Source organism: Bufo bufo, chromosome 1 (assembly GCF_905171765.1).
Source record: "Bufo bufo chromosome 1, aBufBuf1.1, whole genome shotgun sequence".
Lineage (NCBI taxonomy): Eukaryota > Metazoa > Chordata > Amphibia > Anura > Bufonidae > Bufo > Bufo bufo.
The window spans coordinates 796955122-796976957 of record NC_053389.1 but is presented as its reverse complement, the minus strand read 5'-3'; the positions used below and the strand labels follow the sequence as shown (position 1 = coordinate 796976957).

At 44.5% G+C, this 21836-nt stretch overlaps 1 protein-coding gene across 1 annotated transcript in view; it reads right to left on the bottom strand.

Moving 5' to 3' along the window:
- The window catches only part of LOC120986498 (complement C3-like), a 445179-nt gene that overhangs the window by 20559 nt on the left and 402784 nt on the right, over positions 1–21836 (bottom strand). The window contains exons 38-42 of the mRNA XM_040415121.1: positions 2845–2934; positions 2098–2203; positions 827–916; positions 566–649; positions 111–194 (exon numbers count right to left, since the gene is read on the bottom strand). Of these exons, the coding sequence (XP_040271055.1) occupies positions 111–194; positions 566–649; positions 827–916; positions 2098–2203; positions 2845–2934 (454 nt within the window). The remainder of the gene's footprint in view (positions 1–110; positions 195–565; positions 650–826; positions 917–2097; positions 2204–2844; positions 2935–21836) is intronic.

Sequence of the window (21836 nt, the reverse complement as noted above, 5' to 3'; positions counted from 1 at the left end):
ACCGGCCGAATCGAATTTTTGAGAAATTCGATCATCTCTATCTATGATGAGAGAACCCCTTTAACTCAAATATAGCAATGAAAGAGTGAAATGCACAATGTGTAACCTACCTTCTTTAAGGACTGTAGTAATTGTCATGACATAGATGTCATAGTTATCACCCTTCTCAATGGTCGTCAGTGTTGCATTATAGACTGAAAATGAAATAAATCTAATCAATTCCTAAGATTGCATGAACTTCACATAATAGATTTTATCCACAACAGGCATGCTGTTATCACAGTGGGCGTGGAACCACCGAGTCAGCCAACAGATTTGACTTTGGGCTAATCCTAAGGGCATCATCTTGTCAGTCCCCTGACAAGATCTGATATACAGGGTTTTGAACTTTACTGTAGTGGTACCACCAGACCACTGGCTTCTGGAGTGTGTGATTGAAAGCTAACCCATGGGGTTCAAAGACGGGTAAAAAGATAGTCAGGGACTGGCACACCTTTGCAGAGAGCTCACAAGTCTATGTCTATGAATATGTAACTATATGAAAATCACATTGTAATGATCTCACCATAATCCACAGCAGCTTCACAAGCCTTATTTAATCGATCAAGAGCCTTCACCTTACCAAGCTGTTGCTGCATAAAGCAATTCTCTGAAAAATGAATAAGAATGAATTTCAATTTTTAAACAAAATTTTGCATACGGAAAAGGAACCAACAAATACTTGAGGTGTATAGACCATATGAACCAATTACTCTTTCAACAAAAATATCCAGATTAGAGAGTCCCACAACTGGTAAAACCAGATCATTGTTATGTCCTCTATTACCTTCTGCACAGCGACACAAATCTCCCTTGCAGATCTTGCTCAGAAGTTTGCTGCCTTCCTCCATGTGGTAGAATTTAGTGCACCGGTTTTCTGATGGGTAGAGAAAAATTACAAAAAAAGGATAAAAATAATAGATTAGGAAGATTTCTTGAAGAGTCGATTATTAGGGGTTGATTGGTCTTTTTATGAGGTTACAAAAAATAGGACGATATTAATGGGGTTTTCTCACCATAGCCTGCACACCGTTAAGCTGATCACCTGTGGTCCAGGAAGTTGAGACAAGCTACCTAACATATTTCAGTTCAGGGAAAATATACACATAAATGGTCAACCATGTAGTACATGGTTGGTCGAAATCCACAAGAGAAATGGAGTTCTAATGGAGAAGATCTGTGTTGTCCAATTGCTTGTTAGAAATAATTTTGCTAGTACCAGTGTAAATCCAGAACCATCCTCAAGTCTCATATGACTTAAGACCATTATTATACAGGGCCTTAGGACATAGGTTGACACTTGAAATAACTATTTTCAAACGTTCATTTTAATCTTTGGTGACTTAAGTTAAAGGGGTTCTCCAAGATCATGAACCCCTGTTTTAATGGGCAGACCTTGTGCATAAAAAAAAAACACACACACACACACACACACACACACCTTTCAATAGCACACCTAGGCCAGTTCAGAGCTCCAGTCTTCTGTGCTTCCAGACCCTGCTGGACCAGAAACATGTTCACATACCTTCAGCGATGACATGTTCACATAAGCTATGTGACTGGTGCCATCTCTGAGCTGGTGCTGGACCGAAAGCGCAGTTGAAAGGCGAGTGTGTTTTTTTTTTGTTTCTTTGGGTTTTTATTTTACATACAATAAGTACCAAACCCAGACATTTAAACAAGGGTTTGCATATGTGACCTTCCTTACCTTTCCTCTTGGTTAATGATATCCCAAGAAGCATGGAACAAAATGCAAAGCTTTGGACAAAAATACTTTACTCAGTCGCAATAGAGAGTAACGCAAAAGTATTTTTTTTTCAAAGTAGGTTGATCAACAGCACTCAACCCTTGGTCCAATAGGAACATAAGGAGGAAGAAATGTGTACAATAATATAAAAAATAGCAACAATAATTTTTTTTATAAAAATGTAAGGAATAAAAAATAATATATATATCTATTTTTTATTTTGTAAGAAATGATGTATCACATGAGTGACTAAGCAATGTAATTTTTCATGGCTTTGGGGCTTCAAGGGGCTACTGTGACTAGGATCTTACCTGGAGTGTAATAATCGTACACTGTGACAGATCCAGGCTGAATAAGTCCTATTTGAAAGTACTGATGAAGGTGGAATTTCAGACATTCATCTTCGGTGTGGGAAATCTAAGATGAATCATGAATAAAACACAACTCAAAAATAAAAAAATCTTTATGAAATGAGAAATGAAGACTTCTAAAGGTATTTGGGGTGGTTGAGACATTTTTTTCAAAAATCTTTCCGCCAATACGTCCAAGACTATATCTCCAGCTTATTATGGACAGAACAGCAAGTGGTGATGGTAATCCACACTCCACTAATGGGGCATTCCCAACCTGGACATTTATGTCATATCCACAGAATATTAAATGTCTGATGGATGTGGGTCCCACTTATGTCAAGAGCACCACTGATCCCTTGGTGAGATGACCCTGAGAATGTCTCACTTTAGACATCTAGGCCACAAAAGGTAGCTCAAAATAGAACAGGAGAGGTATAGAAAACCAAATTCCATATACCCTATAAGGGGATTCCTATTAGGAGATTACAATAGCACAAGACTCTCTAATCATCTCATGATCGAGGAACCCTTTTAGATAAAAGCTTTTGTCCAAAGGTTGTTTGTCATAAAGGCACTCATCTCCATGTGACATATTGAGATGCTTCCAAGACCCCCTATATAAGCCAGGCAGAAGGTTCATTCTTACAGAAAGGTTCCCACTCTGGCAGACCTGGCCCATGCATGCAACCACAAGCAACTTCTTACCCGGTCAATGTAGATAATCAATGTGCCTTTATCAAATGCGCCTTTGTTGATTTCAAAGTTGGAGATGTATCTGTCCACTCCATTTTTAAGCTGTAAATAAAGGAAGCACTCACATTTAAAAAAAATCATGGAAACATCACATAGAATATCCAAGAAGATAACAGACATTTAGATCCATAAACATATGTATGTGACCTTCAAATCACATGGACTCCAAATAAAAAATAAAGATTTAAGATGATCAGCGTCTAAGTCATAATCACATTGCTACATGGGTCACCCATCAAACAAATTGTCATGTGTGTCAAGTCAACAATCAAACCAAATCTACTGTATGTAAAGTACCCACAAAATAAAAATTGGATATGGAAAGCAGGCAATTATAATAGTTCACCTAGATGGAATATTCTCCTAAGGACTGGACCACCAGGGAGCACCAAAGAGTGGAGCATGTAAACCTCCATTGCCCTGGACTACCAGGAAGTTTACCTTGAACTTTTTAGGTATTGCATGAGGCCATGTATTGCAGTGTTATATATGGCACTATATGGCAGCATGGTCCATGTCCTAGTGGAACACCAAATTAAAAATTGTCACAGTTGGGTATATTTTCTGTTAGGCAAACTAATAATACCTTTACAGCAGTTTGGGTTTGAATTTTTTTTTGGGTAAATGATGAATAAATCCACCTTTTTGTGAAGATACACATTAATGAATGCCAGTGCAACAATGATAAGAAATGAAATCTTGTACTCGGTGGTTATGTGTTCTGTATAATTTCTTGAAGTTTCCCAATTAGGATGAGCGAATCCATTCCAAACAAACCGGTTCCATTATGTATTTGACAGAAATTCGGCACACAAATGAGTCTAAAGCTTTTCTGATTCGCTTTGGACGAATCGCATAAAACGGTGCACAGCTCATTATTCTCCCCTACGAGGGGAGTAAAAAGAAGGGTTGTCACACGACACTGGGAGCATGTTGGAGGGAAGGCTTGTCTCGATTGGCTCAGAGGCTGACAGACAGCTTGGATCAGCCAATCAGGAGGGCAGCAGACAGGAACTTCTCTGTGTAGAATGAGCAGAACGTCATTCCGCATTGTGCTTGTGGCCTGGAAGATGTCATGTTGTGGCTCTGTCTGCAGTTGGGAGACATACGCCACTGATAAATTGTGATATCCTGCAAATACAGACAGTTTCTTTCTACACTTCCATACAATTTACATTCTTGTAAGTTGCAAGCACTGAGCAATTGACCCCCCCCTTTTTTTCTAGTATAAAACATTTTATATTTACCATTTGTAATTGGGCACATGTTGTAAATTTATATTACATTCATATATACCCTGCACATGTAGAGGCACTTATTATCGTATATACATTTAGTCATAGACTACTGATTGCCTGCTCTTGACATGTGCATTTTTGTAGTATTTTGTATTGATTTAAAATATAACTTTTATTATTTATGATAAAGCTAAAATGAATTTTTTAGCAATAATTATCTAACTTACTAGTTAAAACTCTCTCTGGACTTATAGATAGTGCTTCCTTTTATATTTATTTTTTTATTTTTATACACTATAACTGCAGCAGTGGTGATTTGTTAGCAATTGCTATCGATTAGACAGCCTTTGTGGATGCAGGCTGCCTTATGTTTGAATACTGTATTTATACCTTGTCTTATAGTAATTAGGTGGTTATTACTGGTATATTTTAGCTCCAGCACTTGGATATTGTGGAGCCAGCCTGCTTGCTGCTCATTGTCCAAGACTTGTACCTATGGCTTATTTATTGCAACATTTGTTGCCTGTAATCGCCCTGTAACTTTTCTTATATAGCTGCTGCTATGCGCCCCACTGTCTGCTGGTGGTGCTCTTTCTGTGATCTAACTGCTTGGATCGCTGACTATTGGTGACAGCCTGTCTCTGTTTAACCAGTCTATTGGCCCACTATTGCGGTTTGCTGCATTTGCTGATGGTGCTGTTGCCAGCGTGGTGCCTTTGTGGGCTGTCACTTATTTGGTCAGACGCTGGATCCCTGATCTACTAACTGTCCAGAGTCTAAAATTCTAAAGACTGCCCCCCGACATGTTTCGCCATGTCCATGGCGTCTTCAGGGGATCGGGCAGACTGCACGGAGTAATTGTGTGGCTCAGTTATTTATAACCTCCCCTAAGGTGACGTGACATATGCTCGGCCTATCATTGTACTTGTAAGAGCTCGCTTACTTGGTACCTGGAATCTGTATGGCTGGTTGAATTCAGTTAGAACTGACGTGCGTCTTCTCGCGATAGCTGGTCAGTTTTCGCGCATGTCATTTGACTTAGAGTATTTTCAATGTTATTATTCTTCAGCCGATGGTGCGCATGTCTTTAACTTGTATTACGGTGTTGTTCCTTTTCATACCTCACTGCTTCTCCATTCTTTTTGCCATTGATTGGCTAGTTTTCATAATTTATTAGCGTTAGTATTACCATCTGAAGTTAGGTCTCTACTAGGTGTATATTGATTTTATATATTAGTCTAGGTGTTATTTATAATAGCTGCTTATGTCTAATGATTTATAAATTCTATATATTTATTTATTGGTTGTTCTGTATTTGTGGTGATTCTTTGGTGCTTTGTGAGAACAATTGTTTTTAAATTTATCAATTTACTTCTTTTGTTACATTATAATTATATCAATTGGCTATCTACTTGTGACAGTTAGAATGGTGATGGTGTACTTACATATTTTACCCTAATTGGTTGATAATTATTTTTATTCTATACTTATAATTATTAATTTTATGATACTATTATACCTTATGTGATTTTCGAAAAGATTGGTGGTGATTTGTGAATTTAGTGTATATTTTTAATTATTTATTTATTGATATATTTTATTTTATTTTAAATGTATTTTTATTTGTTTTATTTATTTATTTATTTTTTATTTGTTTTATTTTATTTTTTAAAAAAATTTTTTTTTATTTTATTTTTAATTTTAAATTTTAATTGGTATTTATCTTATTTTGGTGACTTTTATATATGGTAGAGACATGATTTGGAGTTCTGTCTAACAATTATTTATTTCTTGATTTTACTCACAGATGGAAACTTCACTTCGGATGGATTGGACAGTGAGGTAATGATTTAGTTTTTAATATATTTTTGATTTTTTATTTATCACAATCCATATAATAAATAAAAAATCAAAAATATATTAAAAACTAAATCATTACCTCACTGTCCAATCCATCCGAAGTGAAGTTTCCATCTGTGAGTAAAATCAAGAAATAAATAATTGTTAGACAGAACTCCAAATCATGTCTCTACCATATATAAAAGTCACCAAAATAAGATAAATACCAATTAAAATTTAAAATTAAAAATAAAATAAAAAAAAATTTTTTTAAAAAATAAAATAAAACAAATAAAAAATAAATAAATAAATAAAACAAATAAAAATACATTTAAAATAAAATAAAATATATCAATAAATAAATAATTAAAAATATACACTAAATTCACAAATCACCACCAATCTTTTCGAAAATCACATAAGGTATAATAGTATCATAAAATTAATAATTATAAGTATAGAATAAAAATAATTATCAACCAATTAGGGTAAAATATGTAAGTACACCATCACCATTCTAACTGTCACAAGTAGATAGCCAATTGATATAATTATAATGTAACAAAAGAAGTAAATTGATAAATTTAAAAACAATTGTTCTCACAAAGCACCAAAGAATCACCACAAATACAGAACAACCAATAAATAAATATATAGAATTTATAAATCATTAGACATAAGCAGCTATTATAAATAACACCTAGACTAATATATAAAATCAATATACACCTAGTAGAGACCTAACTTCAGATGGTAATACTAACGCTAATAAATTATGAAAACTAGCCAATCAATGGCAAAAAGAATGGAGAAGCAGTGAGGTATGAAAAGGAACAACACCGTAATACAAGTTAAAGACATGCGCACCATCGGCTGAAGAATAATAACATTGAAAATACTCTAAGTCAAATGACATGCGCGAAAACTGACCAGCTATCGCGAGAAGACGCACGTCAGTTCTAACTGAATTCAACCAGCCATACAGATTCCAGGTACCAAGTAAGCGAGCTCTTACAAGTACAATGATAGGCCGAGCATATGTCACGTCACCTTAGGGGAGGTTATAAATAACTGAGCCACACAATTACTCCGTGCAGTCTGCCCGATCCCCTGAAGACGCCATGGACATGGCGAAACATGTCGGGGGGCAGTCTTTAGAATTTTAGACTCTGGACAGTTAGTAGATCAGGGATCCAGCGTCTGACCAAATAAGTGACAGCCCACAAAGGCACCACGCTGGCAACAGCACCATCAGCAAATGCAGCAAACCGCAATAGTGGGCCAATAGACTGGTTAAACAGAGACAGGCTGTCACCAATAGTCAGCGATCCAAGCAGTTAGATCACAGAAAGAGCACCACCAGCAGACAGTGGGGCGCATAGCAGCAGCTATATAAGAAAAGTTACAGGGCGATTACAGGCAACAAATGTTGCAATAAATAAGCCATAGGTACAAGTCTTGGACAATGAGCAGCAAGCAGGCTGGCTCCACAATATCCAAGTGCTGGAGCTAAAATATACCAGTAATAACCACCTAATTACTATAAGACAAGGTATAAATACAGTATTCAAACATAAGGCAGCCTGCATCCACAAAGGCTGTCTAATCGATAGCAATTGCTAACAAATCACCACTGCTGCAGTTATAGTGTATAAAAATAAAAAAATAAATATAAAAGGAAGCACTATCTATAAGTCCAGAGAGAGTTTTAACTAGTAAGTTAGATAATTATTGCTAAAAAATTCATTTTAGCTTTATCATAAATAATAAAAGTTATATTTTAAATCAATACAAAATACTACAAAAATGCACATGTCAAGAGCAGGCAATCAGTAGTCTATGACTAAATGTATATACCATGTTGTAAATTGACACACGATAACTGGTAGATACCGCAAACACATTTCACATTAGTAATCAAAGTTATTACAATGTTAGTGAATGCACACTGCATCACAGCATCTAGTTGTCACGGATGTACAGAGACAAACGGAAGTCCCGGCGACAGTGAGTGGCAGGAGATCTGTGAGACTGGCAACACGTGGTTTGATCTGTTCAGGTTTTCCTTGTGGAACAATAGGTGTCTGTGTTGTTTCTGGTAATGGCCACACCCCTTGCCTCCAAGTGTTGGTTATGTGGTCATTTAACCTTCCTTATTTATAGTTGCTTCTCTCACAATGCTGTGAGGTTCATAGCTTCTGTGACAGTGGATTGTTTGTGGTTGGATCTCGACTGAGTTCCTGGTGCTTCCATAGCCTCTTTGAAGTTAAGTCTTTCTTTTCCCTTTTGTATTTTGTTTGGGTTCTGTGTGTTGCATTTCCCTATTGTTTGTATTAGGCCTGAAGTAGACTCCTTTTCGTCCTACCTTTTGGAGGAACAAGTAGTCTTGTACCTGCCATTAGTACCAGGGTCCTATAGGGCTAGATAGGACTCTAGGTATTCCTGCGTATGAACTCACCTACCTTTGGGGTCTGTTCATACTGGTAGTCAGTCAGGATTTTAGTTAGGGTTTTCACTAGGAGGTGTCCATCTTCCTTCCCTAGTTCTCAAACCTGATTCCCTATTTCCCCCTTCCCTCCTATGATCGGTGTGGTGTTTTCCTCCCACACAGCGTGACATTATAAACCGCCAAAACTGTCATTTTATGTTTGTTTGTTTGTGTGCAGCCATGCTGATCCTATTGCTGCACTGGCAGGTCAGCTGCAAGGGCTGTCTTTGGAGGTAGCTGACCTCCACACGAACGTCTCGCAGATGCAGAGTAGTGATGGACGAACATCGGCCGGGATGATTCGCGAACACGATAGCGTGAACGCAATCAAATGTTCGCGAACCGTGATTATGTGTCTGGAAGTATATGAGATGGTACATGGATATCAATTTTACTGCAGGCCAGTGGGCTACAGGCCCCAAAAATTATTCATTCACCGTACAGAAAAGAACAATTGATAATGTGGCTGGAGGTAGTTCAGGTGGTCACCTTATAACTATTTTACTGTTGGACAGTTAGATTACAGGCCCCAAAAATTATGCATTCACCATACAGAAAAGATCAAGTGATTATGTGGCTGAAGGTATATTAGACGGTCATTGGATATCAATTTTACTGCAGGCCAGTGGACTATAGGCCCCAAAAATTATTCATTCACAATTGGCTCCCTGCCCCCCTTCCCAGCCCTCCCCTGCATAAAGTTTATGATAAGATTGATAGAACTTGATAGCACGTCACTCTGCTGATACAAGTGTAGGGAGAGGTTGCAGCTGCGACGTTAGGGCGAGATTAGGCAGTGATTAACTCCTCCAAAAGACTTAATTCAGTGATCGATCTACAGCTGTGGATCATTGAACTGCTGCTATTCAATTGCTCACTGTTTTTAGGCTGCCCAGAGCGTTTTTCAGTCACTTTTTTCTGGTGTGATCGGCGGCCATTTTGTGTCTTGTGGTGCGCCAGCACAAGCTACCACCAAGTACATTTAACCATCAATAGTGTGGTTATTTTTTGCTATATCCTACATCAGGGTCAAGCTGTCATCAAGTGCATTTAACCATCAATAGTGTGGGTATTTTTTTGCTATATCCTACATCAGGGTCAAGCTGAGCCTGTCAACAAGTGCATTTAACCATTAATAGTGTGGTTATTTTTTGGCTATATCCTACATCAGGGTCAAGCTGAGCCTGTCACAAAGTTATTCTCAATAACTTCACACACACGCTACTGTGCAATTCCAAGTATAATTCTGTGTGTAAACGTATACCTGTCACCCAGCGCCTAAAAAATAGGCCTCACATTTATATTCATCCAAATCGGTCATTACTGCTTTAGCTGGTCAAGTTATTTAGTGTCCGTCTAAGCACAGTTTTTGTTCTGGGTTGAAATAAAATTCCCAATTTTGCAATTCTCTAAATTAGTGGTTTCTGCTGTATCAGGCCTAATTTAAATCTATCCCTAAAAGGGTATATTAGATTCAAGGTGCTGATAGGGTAGTTCTCAATAACTTCACACACACGCTACTGTGCAGATCCAAGTCTAATTCTGTGATTAAACGTATACCTGTCACCCAGCGCCTAAATAATAGGCCTCAAATTTATATTCAGCTAAATCTGTCATTACTGGTGTGCCTGTATTAGTGTAATACGGTACCTAAATAAATAGCCAGATAATGTTAGGTGTCTGTAAAAAAAAGGCCTGAATTTGAATTCAATACATTGGCCCGAATAATATTTTTCTTATTGTGGTGAACGGTAACAATGAGGAAAACATCTAGTAAGGGACGCGGACGCGGACATGGTCGTGGTGGTGTTAGTGGACCCTCTGGTGCTGGGAGAGGACGTGGCCGTTCTGCCACAGCCACACGTCCTAGTGAACCAACTACCTCAGGTCCCAGTAGCCACCAGAATTTACAGGGATATTTTGTGGGGCCCAATGCCGTTCTAAGGATGGTAAGGCCTGAGCAGGTACAGGCATTAGTCAATTGGGTGGCCGACAGTGGATCCAGCACGTTCACATTATCTCCCACCCAGTCTTCTGCAGAAAGCGCACAGATGGCGCATGGAAACCAAGCCCATCAGTCTGTCACATCACCCCAATGCATATCAGGGAAACTGTCTGAGCCTCAAGTTATGCAGCAGTCTCTTATGCTGTTTGAAGACTCTGCTGGCAGGGTTTCCCAAGGGCATCCACCTAGCCCTTCCCCAGGGGTGGAAGAGATAGAATGCACTAACGCACAACCACTTATGTTTCCTGATGATGAGGACATGGGAATACCACTTCAGCACGTCTCTGATGATGACGAAACACAGGTGCCAACTGCTGCGTCTTTCTGCAGTGTGCAGACTGAACAGGAGGTCAGGGATCAAGACTGGGTGGAAGACGATGCAGGGGACGATGAGGTCCTAGACCCCACATGGAATGAAGGTCGTGCCACTGACTTTCACAGTTCGGAGGAAGAGGCAGTGGTGAGACCGAGCCAACAGCGTAGCAAAAGAGGGAGCAGTGGGCAAAATCAGAACACCCGCCGCCAAGAGACTCCGCCTGCTACTGACCGCCGCCATCTGGGACCGAGCACCCCAAAGGCAGCTTCAAGGAGTTCCCTGGCATGGCAGTTCTTCAAACAATGTGCTGACGACAAGACCCGAGTGGTTTGCACACTGTGCCATCAGAGCCTGAAGCGAGGCATTAACTGAACCTTAGCACAACCTGCATGACCAGGCACCTGCATGCAAAGCATGAACTGCAGTGGAGTAAACACCTTAAAAACAAGGAAGTCACTCAGGCTCCCCCTGCTACCTCTTCTGCTGCTGCCGCCTCGGCCTCTTCCTCCGCCTCTGGAGGAACGTTGGTACCTGCCGCCCAGCAAACATGGGATGTACCACAAACACCACCACCTGCATCACCAAGCATCTCAACCATGTCACACGGCAGCGTTCAGCTCTCCATCTCACAAACATTTGAGAGAAAGCGTAAATTCCCACCTAGCCACCCTCGATCCCTGGCCCTGAATGCCAGCATTTCTAAACTACTGGCCTATGAAATGCTGTCATTTAGGCTGGTGGACACAGACAGCTTCAAACAGCTCATGTCGCTTGCTGTCCCACAGTATGTTGTTCCCAGACGCCACTACTTCTCCAAGAGAGCCGTGCCTTCCCTGCACAACCAAGTGTGCACTGCGCAACGCCATCTGTGGCAAGGTCCACCTAACCACAGATACGTGGACCAGTAAGCACGGCCAGGGACGCTATATCTCCCTAACTGCACACTGGGTAAATGTAGTGGCGGCTGGGCCCCAGGCGGAGAGCTGTTTGGCGCACGTCCTTCCGCCGCCAAGGATCGCAGGGCAACATTCTTTGCCTCCTGTCTCCTCCTCCTCCTACTCAGCTTCCTCCTCCTCTTCTTCCACCTGCTCATCCAGTCAGCCACACACCTTCACCACCAACTTCAGCACAGCCCGGGGTAAACGTCAGCAGGCCGTTCTGAAACTCATATGTTTGGGGGACAGGCCCCACACCGCCCAGGAGTTGTGGCGGGGTATAGAACAACAGACCGACAAGTGGTTGCTGCCGGTGAGCCTCAAGCCCGGCCTTGTGGTGTGCGATAATAGGCGAAATCTCGTTGCAGCTCCGGGACTAGCCGGTTTGACGCACATCCCTTGCCTGGCGCATGTGCTGAATTTGGTGTTGCAGAAGTTCATTCGCAACTACCCCGACATGTCAGAGCTGCTGCATAAAGTGCGGGCCGTCTGTTCGCGCCACCGTCGTTCACATGCATTGGAGTAGTTGCAACTACCTAGCTCTTATTCACAGCGTCCCAGCAATGGATGCTGTAGGGTATAATTGGACGGTGCAATACTACTCATAAAGATGGCATATAACAATAACTGTAAGTCACTAGTCCCACCCTAATACAGATACCATGTTACCTACCCATGTTGCTGCTGAAAAATGGTGACACAGTTCCCCCACTGCTTCGACCTCAGAGGTCGAAGCAGTGGGGGAACTGTGTCACCATTTTTCAGCAGCAACATGGGTAGGTAACATGGTATCTGTATTAGGGTGGGACTAGTGACTTACAGTTATTGTTATATGCCATCTTTATGAGTAGTATTGCACCGTCCAATTATACCCTACAGCATCCATTGCTGGGACGCTGTGAATAAGAGCTAGGTAGTTGTTCAACACTAGGGGACAGCAATTGCACCCGCAACTACTCCAATGTTCACAGCTTCTGTTTATTGTCTGTTACCTGCTGTATATGGTCACATTATCCCCCATTGTGATTCTCCACATTGCAGAGCCCTTTTATGGCCCAGTCTCCATGTTCTGTCCCTCTTGAGTCTCACCTGTAATGTTCATGTGATTTATAATAAATAAAATGAGATTTTTTACCTTGTTAAATCCTTGCTCTTTTTTTGTACAGGATCCCCGGTACAAAGACAATGTGCCCACCTTACTTCCTACACTGGAGCGTGATAGGAAGATGCGCGAGTACAAGCGCACGTTAGTAGACGCGCTACTGAGAGCATTCCCAAATGTCACAGGGGAACCAGTGGAAGCCCAAGGCGAAGGCAGAGGAGGAGCAAGAGGTCGCCAACGCAGCTGTGTCACGGCCAGCTCCTCTGAGGGCAGGGTTAGCATGGCAGAGATGTGGAAAAGTTTTGTCACCACGCCACAGCTAAGTGCACCACCACCTGATACGGAACGTGTTAGCAGGAGGCAACATTTCACTAACATGGTGGAACAGTACCTGTGCACACCCCTCCACGTACTGACTGATGGTTCGGCCCCATTCAACTTCTGGGTCTCCAAATTGTCCACGTGGCCAGAGCTAGCCTTTTATGCCTTGGAGGTGCTGGCCTGCCCGGCGGCCAGCGTTTTGTCTGAACGTGTATTCAGCACGGCAGGGGGCGTCATTACAGACAAACGCAGCCGCCTGTCTACAGCCAATGTGGACAAGCTGACGTTCATAAAAATGAACCAGGCATGGATCCCACAGGACCTGTCCATCCCTTGTGCAGATTAGACATTAACTACCTCCCCTTAACCATATACAGGGAGTGCAGAATTATTAGGCAAGTTGTATTTTTGAGGATTAATTTTATTATTGAACAACAACCATGTTCTCAATGAACCCAAAAAACTCATTAATATCAAAGCTGAATATTTTTGGAAGTAGTTTTTAGTTTGTTTTTAGTTTTAGCTATTTTAGGGGGATATCTGTGTGTGCAGGTGACTATTACTGTGCATAATTATTAGGCAACTTAACAAAAAACAAATATATACCCATTTCAATTATTTATTTTTACCAGTGAAACCAATATAACATCTCAACATTCACAAATATACATTTCTGACATTCAAAAACAAAACAAAAACAAATCAGTGACCAATATAGCCACCTTTCTTTGCAAGGACACTCAAAAGCCTGCCATCCATGGATTCTGTCAGTGTTTTGATCTGTTCACCATCAACATTGCGTGCAGCAGCAACCACAGCCTCCCAGACACTGTTCAGAGAGGTGTACTGTTTTCCCTCCTTGTAAATCTCACATTTGATGATGGACCACAGGTTCTCAATGGGGTTCAGATCAGGTGAACAAGGACGCCATGTCATTAGATTTTCTTCTTTTATACCCTTTCTTGCCAGCCACGCTGTGGAGTACTTGGACGCGTGTGATGGAGCATTGTCCTGCATGAAAATCATGTTTTTCTTGAAGGATGCAGACTTCTTCCTGTACCACTGCTTGAAGAAGGTGTCTTCCAGAAACTGGCAGTAGGACTGGGAGTTGAGCTTGACTCCATCCTCAACCCGAAAAGGCCCCACAAGCTCATCTTTGATGATACCAGCCCAAACCAGTACTCCACCTCCACCTTGCTGGCGTCTGAGTCGGACTGGAGCTCTCTGCCCTTTACCAATCCAGCCACGGGCCCATCCATCTGGCCCATCAAACTCACTCTCATTTCATCAGTCCATAAAACCTTAGAAAAATCAGTCTTGAGATATTTCTTGGCCCAGTCTTGACGTTTCAGCTTGTGTGTCTTGTTCAGTGGTGGTCGTCTTTCAGCCTTTCTTACCTTGGCCATGTCTCTGAGTATTGCACACCTTGTGCTTTTGGGCACTCCAGTGATGTTGCAGCTCTGAAATATGGCCAAACTGGTGGCAAGTGGCATCTTGGCAGCTGCACGCTTGACTTTTCTCAGTTCATGGGCAGTTATTTTGCGCCTTGGTTTTTCCACGCGCTTCTTGCGACCCTGTTGACTATTTTGAATGAAACGCTTGATTGTTCGATGATCACGCTTCAGAAGCTTTGCAATTTTAAGAGTGCTGCATCCCTCTGCAAGATATCTCACTATTTTTGACTTTTCTGAGCCTGTCAAGTCCTTCTTTTGACCCATTTTGCCAAAGGAAAGGAAGTTGCCTAATAATTATGCACACCTAATATAGGGTGTTGATGTCATTAGACCACACCCCTTCTCATTACAGAGATGCACATCACCTAATATGCTTAATTGGTAGTAGGCTTTCGAGCCTATACAGCTTGGAGTAAGACAACATGCATAAAGAGGATGATGTGGTCAAAATACTCATTTGCCTAATAATTCTGCACGCAGTGTATTATTGTACTCCAGGGCACTTCCTCATTCAATCCTATTTTTATTTTCATTTTACCATTATATTGCGGGGCAACCCAAAGTTGAATGAACCTCTCCTCTGTCTGGGTGCCGGGGCCTAAATATGTGACAGTGGCCTCTTCCAGTGGTGGGTGACGTGAAGCCTGATTCTCTGCTATGACATGAAGACTGATTCTGTGCTGATATGAAGCCAGATTCTCTGTTACGGGACCTCTCTCCTCTGTCTGGGTGCCAGGGCCTAAATGTGTGACAGTGGCCTCTTCCAGTGGTGGGTGACGTGAAGCCTGATTCTCTGCTATGACATGAAGACTGATTCTGTGCTGACATGAAGCCAGATTCTCTGTTACGGGACCTCTCTCCTCTGTCTGGGTGCCGGGGCCTAAATATGTGACAGTGGCCTGTTCCAGTGGTGGGTGACGTGAAGCCAGATTCTCTGCTATGGCATGAAGAGACTGATTCTCTGCTGACATGAAGCCAGATTCTCTGCTATGGCATGAAGAGACTGATTCTCTGCTGACATGAAGCCTGATTCTCTGCTATGGGACCTCTGTCCAATTGATTGGTTAATTTTTATTTTTTTTATTTTTATTTTAATTCATTTCCCTATCCACATTTGTTTGCAGGGGATTTACCTACATGTTGCTGCCTTTTGCAGCCCTCTAGCTCTTTCCTGGGCTGTTTTACAGCCTTTTTAGTGCCGAAAAGTTCGGGTCCCCATTGACTTCAATGGGGTTCGGGTTCGGGACGAAGTTCGGGTCGGGTTCGGATCCCGAACCCGAACATTTCCGGGAAGTTCGGCCGAACTTCTCGAACCCGAACATCCAGGTGTTCGCTCAACTCTACACATGGAGCTTGAAGAGGATTCCTGGCCTTCAACAATGATACTTCAAGCACTTTCAACATTCCCTCATGGACAATAGATTAAGACCTTTCCTAAACTATTTTTGTAAGTAATCATCTTTTATGATGACCGATAATAAATTGCATTATTCATTTTTTATTTATGGGAGAGGCTTAACTGTGATGAGTGGGTGAAGCGCTTCCCCTGACCTAGCTGGCTGTGTTGTGCCGGAAGCCAGGAGCGAGGGTAAGCCTAGTAGTGGGCGTACCCTAAGGGGAGTGTTTGAGAACAGGGGGGGTGCGTGGGTGGGTGTGAACAGAAGCGCCCTGAGGAGCTGGGGGCTGGAGCTTAAGAAGGTAAGATGCCCCTCCCACAAATTCAGGCTGACTTTTCAGCCTTCCACTTATGGGAGAGGCTTAACTGTGATGAGTGGGTGAAGCGCTTCCCCTGACCTAGCTGGCTGTGTTGTGCCGGAAGCCAGGAGCGAGGGTAAGCCTAGTAGTGGGCAAAATAAACGAGGAGAGCAGAGTAGTGACCAAAAGCCTTTAATACCACTCAGAGAGCAAGATTACAAAATGCCTGGGAAATCTCAACATGCGGGTTCGGGATGTATCTCGTGAAGCAAGAAGAGCGCCACCTACCTATGCATTTAATCACGTGCGCCGGGACCCCGTTTTTTGATGCTGAGGACGCGGCTCCGATTCGGAGCGAGTGTCCTGTGATGGCCAGCGGGTTATAACCGAGACCTGAGGCCAGCGTTCTGATGTGGGACACAAACTGGATTGACGTCAGGGGCCCCCCACGCCAAGGAAGCAGCGGGGTCTCTGGGGAGGCATCTTGCAACAGGGCTAGCAATTGACGGAGGACCGTGACTGGGCACCAATCGTTGGAGGTTTTAAAAAACCTGACCTCCGAGGGTGGTCCATGCTGGTTGGCCTTCGTGGAAGGGAGCCAGAGGACAAAATGGTCATGGGCCCAGGACAACTGTCGCACCTGCAACCCCTGACGTTTAGGGGAGGTGCTGGTGAACTCACCTGGCCTGAGGAACCCGTAAAACCCGAGATACATGGCTGCCTTAATAATCAAACTAGGAGAGTGCCCAAAAGGAAGTCCATCCAGCACGGACGAGAGTCGACTAAACATCTCACCGGAGACAGGCTGTCTACGGCCGGTAGGGGCATCCCTGCACTTCTGGATCCCCCCAAGGGCCACCTTGACTGTCTGCACTGAAGAAAAGGAACCTCTATTTGGATTATGTAGCATGGCGCAGTGCTGTATCCCCGCTAGGTACAGCCCGATGGTGTTAAATGACAGCCTGAGATTGCGGTGACAGTGGGCTATGAACGCCAGGGTGTAGGAGACATCGTCCAAGCCACCCTGCGAGTGGGACCTGGAAAAACTTTGTAAACCTTGACACCGGCTTGGTAGTTTCCTGATGGTATGGGAAAACCCCTGAGCGTTTTCAGGCAAATATATTGGATCCTGAGCGATTCAAGCCACTGCGTACACCCTGTGGGAAATAAGACCTGAGCGATTCAGGCATATACGTACAACCTGTGGGAAATAAGACCTGAGCGATTCAGGGAAATACGTGACCTGAGAGAATCAGGAAAATACATACAACCTGGAAATACAGTCAACCTGAAGAGACAGAAAAATACAAACCTGCGCGATTTCGGGGAAATACATAACCCTGAACGATCCAGGAACATACATGGCCTGAGCGATTCAGGGAAATACATAAACCCGAGCGACTCAGGGAACTGAGACCTGGGTGAATCGTGGAAATACGTGAAAATTTGAGCTACTCAGGGAAATATATGAAACCCGATTCAGGAAAATACACCCTGAGATATTCAGGAGAGTACACATACATATACTTCCCTCTCTCTCTTTTTTTTTTTTTTGAGCAGTGGCCGAGTGACCGGCGAGAGTGGAAAGGAAACAGGAATGACCATGGTATAGAAGGGATCACAACCTACCCGAATCGACGGACAGCGCTGCCAACTCTCCGGCGATACTGAAGACCTAGGGATGGAGGCTTGTGATGAATAAAGGAAGGCTCCGAGCTGCGGAGGAGCGTAAAGCCGCCACTCGGTTGGACCTTACCTGAACCGTGGAGTGACCGGACACGGAGGAGCCCTGCGACACAATTGAGGATGGATCGAAATTCCGGTGGCCTGAGGCCCTGCTTACATGAGAATAAGCTTGCGTTGGTACGAGACCCGGAGAGAGGTGCGATCTGGTGGCACTGGGATGAAGCGACGGAGAACCAGGATGCAGCCTGGGCGCCATGGCCAACTGCTGGGTGACCTGAACTGCCAGAATCAGGGCCCGAAGTCATGCTGCATGCAACGAGACCTGTGGGAAACGGAATCCAGACATGCAGGACACGAATCGGGTAACCGGGAACCAGCCGGACCCTGCTGAAAACCCCTGAGCGTTCCAGGCAGATTCATGGAACCTGAGCGATTCAGGCAAATACATTGGATCCTGAGCGGTTCAGGCAACATGGAGTCCTGAGCGAATCAGGCGATTACATACGCCTTTGGTGAAGATGACGGACCCTGGGTGCGTCGGGCATTACCTTGGACCTGGGTGGACCTGGCCACTACCTACCCACTGAGAGACCAGGGAAAAATACAGAAGCCTGAGCGATTCAGGCCAATACTTAGACCCGAGTGATTCAGGGGAATACATAACCAGATTGTTCCAGGAAAAATATGCAATAACTATTTGTGACCAGAATGTAGTACGACCGGTGCCTACGAGAGGGCTTGTGTCGGTCTGGGTACGTACCTGGGCTTAGAGGCTATTACCTGTACCGATGTCTTGGGTCACCTGACCTTGGTCCAAAATCTCGTATCAGTGAACGGTCAGGACACGTTCCCGAGAGGGCAAATCCATAAAGTTCGGAAAGAAAAGAGAACATAACTGGGGAGGATGACAGGCCTGGGCGAACCAGGAGACAGAAGTAGGTGTGAGCCTGGGCGAACCAGGAGACAGAGGTAGTTGCGTGCCTGGGCGATCCAGGAGGGAGAGGTAGGTGTGAGCCTGGGCGAACCAGGAGACAGAGGTAGTTGCGTGCCTGGGCGATCCAGGAGGCAGAGGTAGGTATGGGCGAACCAGGAGACAGAGGTAGGTATGAGCCTGGGGCGAACCAGGAGACAGAGGTAGGTATGAGTCTGGGCGAACCAGGAGACAGAGGTAGTTGCGTGCCTGGGCGATCCAGGAGGCAGAGGTTGTTGCGTGCCTGGGCGATCCAGGAGGCAGAGGTAGGTATGAGCCTGGACGAACCAGGAGACAGAGGTAGGTGCGTGCCTGGGCGATCCAGGAGGCAGAGGTAGGTGTGAGCTTGGGTGATCCAGGAGACAGAAGTAGGTATGAGCCTGGCGAACCAGTAGATGAGACAGCAGCATATAACGTGAAGTACATACATATAACACATGGCACTGTCGCCACCATAGAATAGATGACTGCAGTGAGCGTTTAGTGACCGCTGGATGGGTATGGCGTGCAATGATAACCTGGCCTACTCGTGGTGAGACCCCGGTTTCTTTGAACACCGTGCTGAAACTAGCGACCCTTCCAGCCCAGCAGGGCCCCCGGGGCCCTCTCCCTAAGGCTATCATTCACATGTCCGTAATTTGGGTCCGCATTCGTTCCGCAATTTGCGGACCCATCCACTTTCAATGGGGCTGGAACGGATGCAAATCCACATTTCCTGGATCCGCATCCATTTTTTCGGGATCCGCATCCGTTTTTTTGGGATCCATTTTTTCGGGATCCATTTTTTCGGGATCCGCAATTTCGTTCCTGGAAAAAATAGAACATGTCCTATTCTTGTCCGCGATTGCAGAACAGAAAAGGCATTTTCTATTATAGTGTTTGTGATGTGCGGATCCGCAAATTGCGGATCGCACATTGCAGGTGTCCGTGTTTTGCGGATCCGCAAAACACTTACGGACGTGTGAATGGACCCTTAAGAGGAAATGAGGATAACTTTGTCTTCCTCTCGCCTAACGCTGCGTGGCACGGCGGGAGTGCGTATGAGATGGCTTGTGGTTGGGACCTACCGAGGTTTTTTGTTTTTTTTTGAGGCTGTTTGTGGACGTGGGCCGTTGTTGCCCAGGGGCTAGATACCCCTACTACGTATAGCCTGTTTTGACAGGGGTGCCAGGCTTGCCTGGTTCGAAATGGAATGGCAGGGGGGGTGACCATGCGGACCAGCAGACTGGGGGACGGGGACCACTCGTCCTAAGTAGTACGTAGGGCGGGAGACCTGGTTGTGGGGCCAGAATCAAGGTGTGTTTCGAGAGGGGGAGGGCCCCGTGGGGACAGGATTAACCCAGGCTGGGGCCACCGCACTGGAGCCGCCACGTCGCATGGATCTGCCGGGCCTAAATGAAGATTCCGGCATGCGCTCCACTCTGGAACGCACGCCGAACACGTGACCAGGCCCAGGCCCGGCGGAGGGACTCCGACGCACGCTCCAATCTGGAACGCACGCCGAACATGTGACCAGGCCCAGGCCCGGCGGAGGTATTCCGGCGTGCGCTCCAAGCTGGAACGCACGCCGACCACGCGACCTGGAGCTCATGCCTGGTGGCGGATTTCCGGCGTGCGCTCCACGCTGGAATGCACGCCGGGCTGCAGCGGAGCCCTAAGTAAAGACGGGACGGGGGAGGCCGTGTGCAGGGGGGGGACCCGCGGGCCGGACCCTGCCCCCCCCCCCTCTGCTGCCTCGGGAGGGAGTTGGATGGGGAAAAGAAAGGAGACAGACAAAACAAGAAACAACTTGGGGCAGGAATGTGTATAGGCATGCGTTCCACGCTGGAACGCACGCCGACTCAGGGAGCCGGAAGTATGGCACAGAATTTACCTCTCCTGAAGACGTGAACGGCAATGTATGAAAATGAAATGAAGTAGATGAAAGCAACTCACAACGTGCACGGATGCAGTACCAGAGCAAGCGACTCCCTAACCAGCTGTGAACAGAAGCGCCCTGAGGAGCTGGGGGCTGGAGCTTAAGAAGGTAAGATGCCCCTCCCACAAATTCAGGCTGACTTTTCAGCCTTCCACATAACTCTTTTTGAGTCCTCTGGGTGTTCTTTACTCCAAATAAGCATACACTAGATTTGGAGAGGATTACTAAATCAGGTTGAAATATTTTTCATACATAAATATTTTACATTTGGAGACATATTACACATTTGCATTCAAGAGCTTGGTGAGAGGGCAGGTGGGAGAGAAAAAGTAAAAATTCCTTCAAAAATGAACAAAAATTTCTAAAAAGAGATAATGTTTTCCAAACAATTCTGGGTCTTAGGAGACTAAGGGTTGTGGCAGTGGAGCTGCCAGAGGGCCATATGAGGGCCATTGAAATGGTGTATCTTACCCAGAGGAGCCTGATTGATAACAGGAAAGGCTTAGAAAATAGGTTTTTCCCACTGTCTGCAGCAGCTAGACTGGTAATTTTTATAATTAGCATTCAGCTATGGAGCGCAGATAAATGTGGGCTGAGCTCCTCAATCAGGGCTCCCTGTCTGGGGAAGGAGCAGGCTGTGTCAAGGCCTGTGGGAGCCAGGACCCTCTAACCCTGTGTAGGGTAAGCACTGTGCTGTGTTTTGGGGTGCTGGGTGGTAGACCCAGATCCTGATAGAGGGGGAGAAATACTGTGTAGTCAGTGGTCAGACGGCCTAGGATTTATGTTTATGATTTGTTTTGACTGCTGTAAAAGTGACAATAAAGCTGATCGTGGCCAGTTTGCATCCAAAACTGCAGTGTTGGAGTAGCTTCTTGAGGTGTACCAACCGTCTAAGATGAGAAGACAGCAATCCTGGAGAGCTAAGTTACCCCGAGTTATCACAGGGTGTTATATACCAATTTCCAGGGTAATTGGAG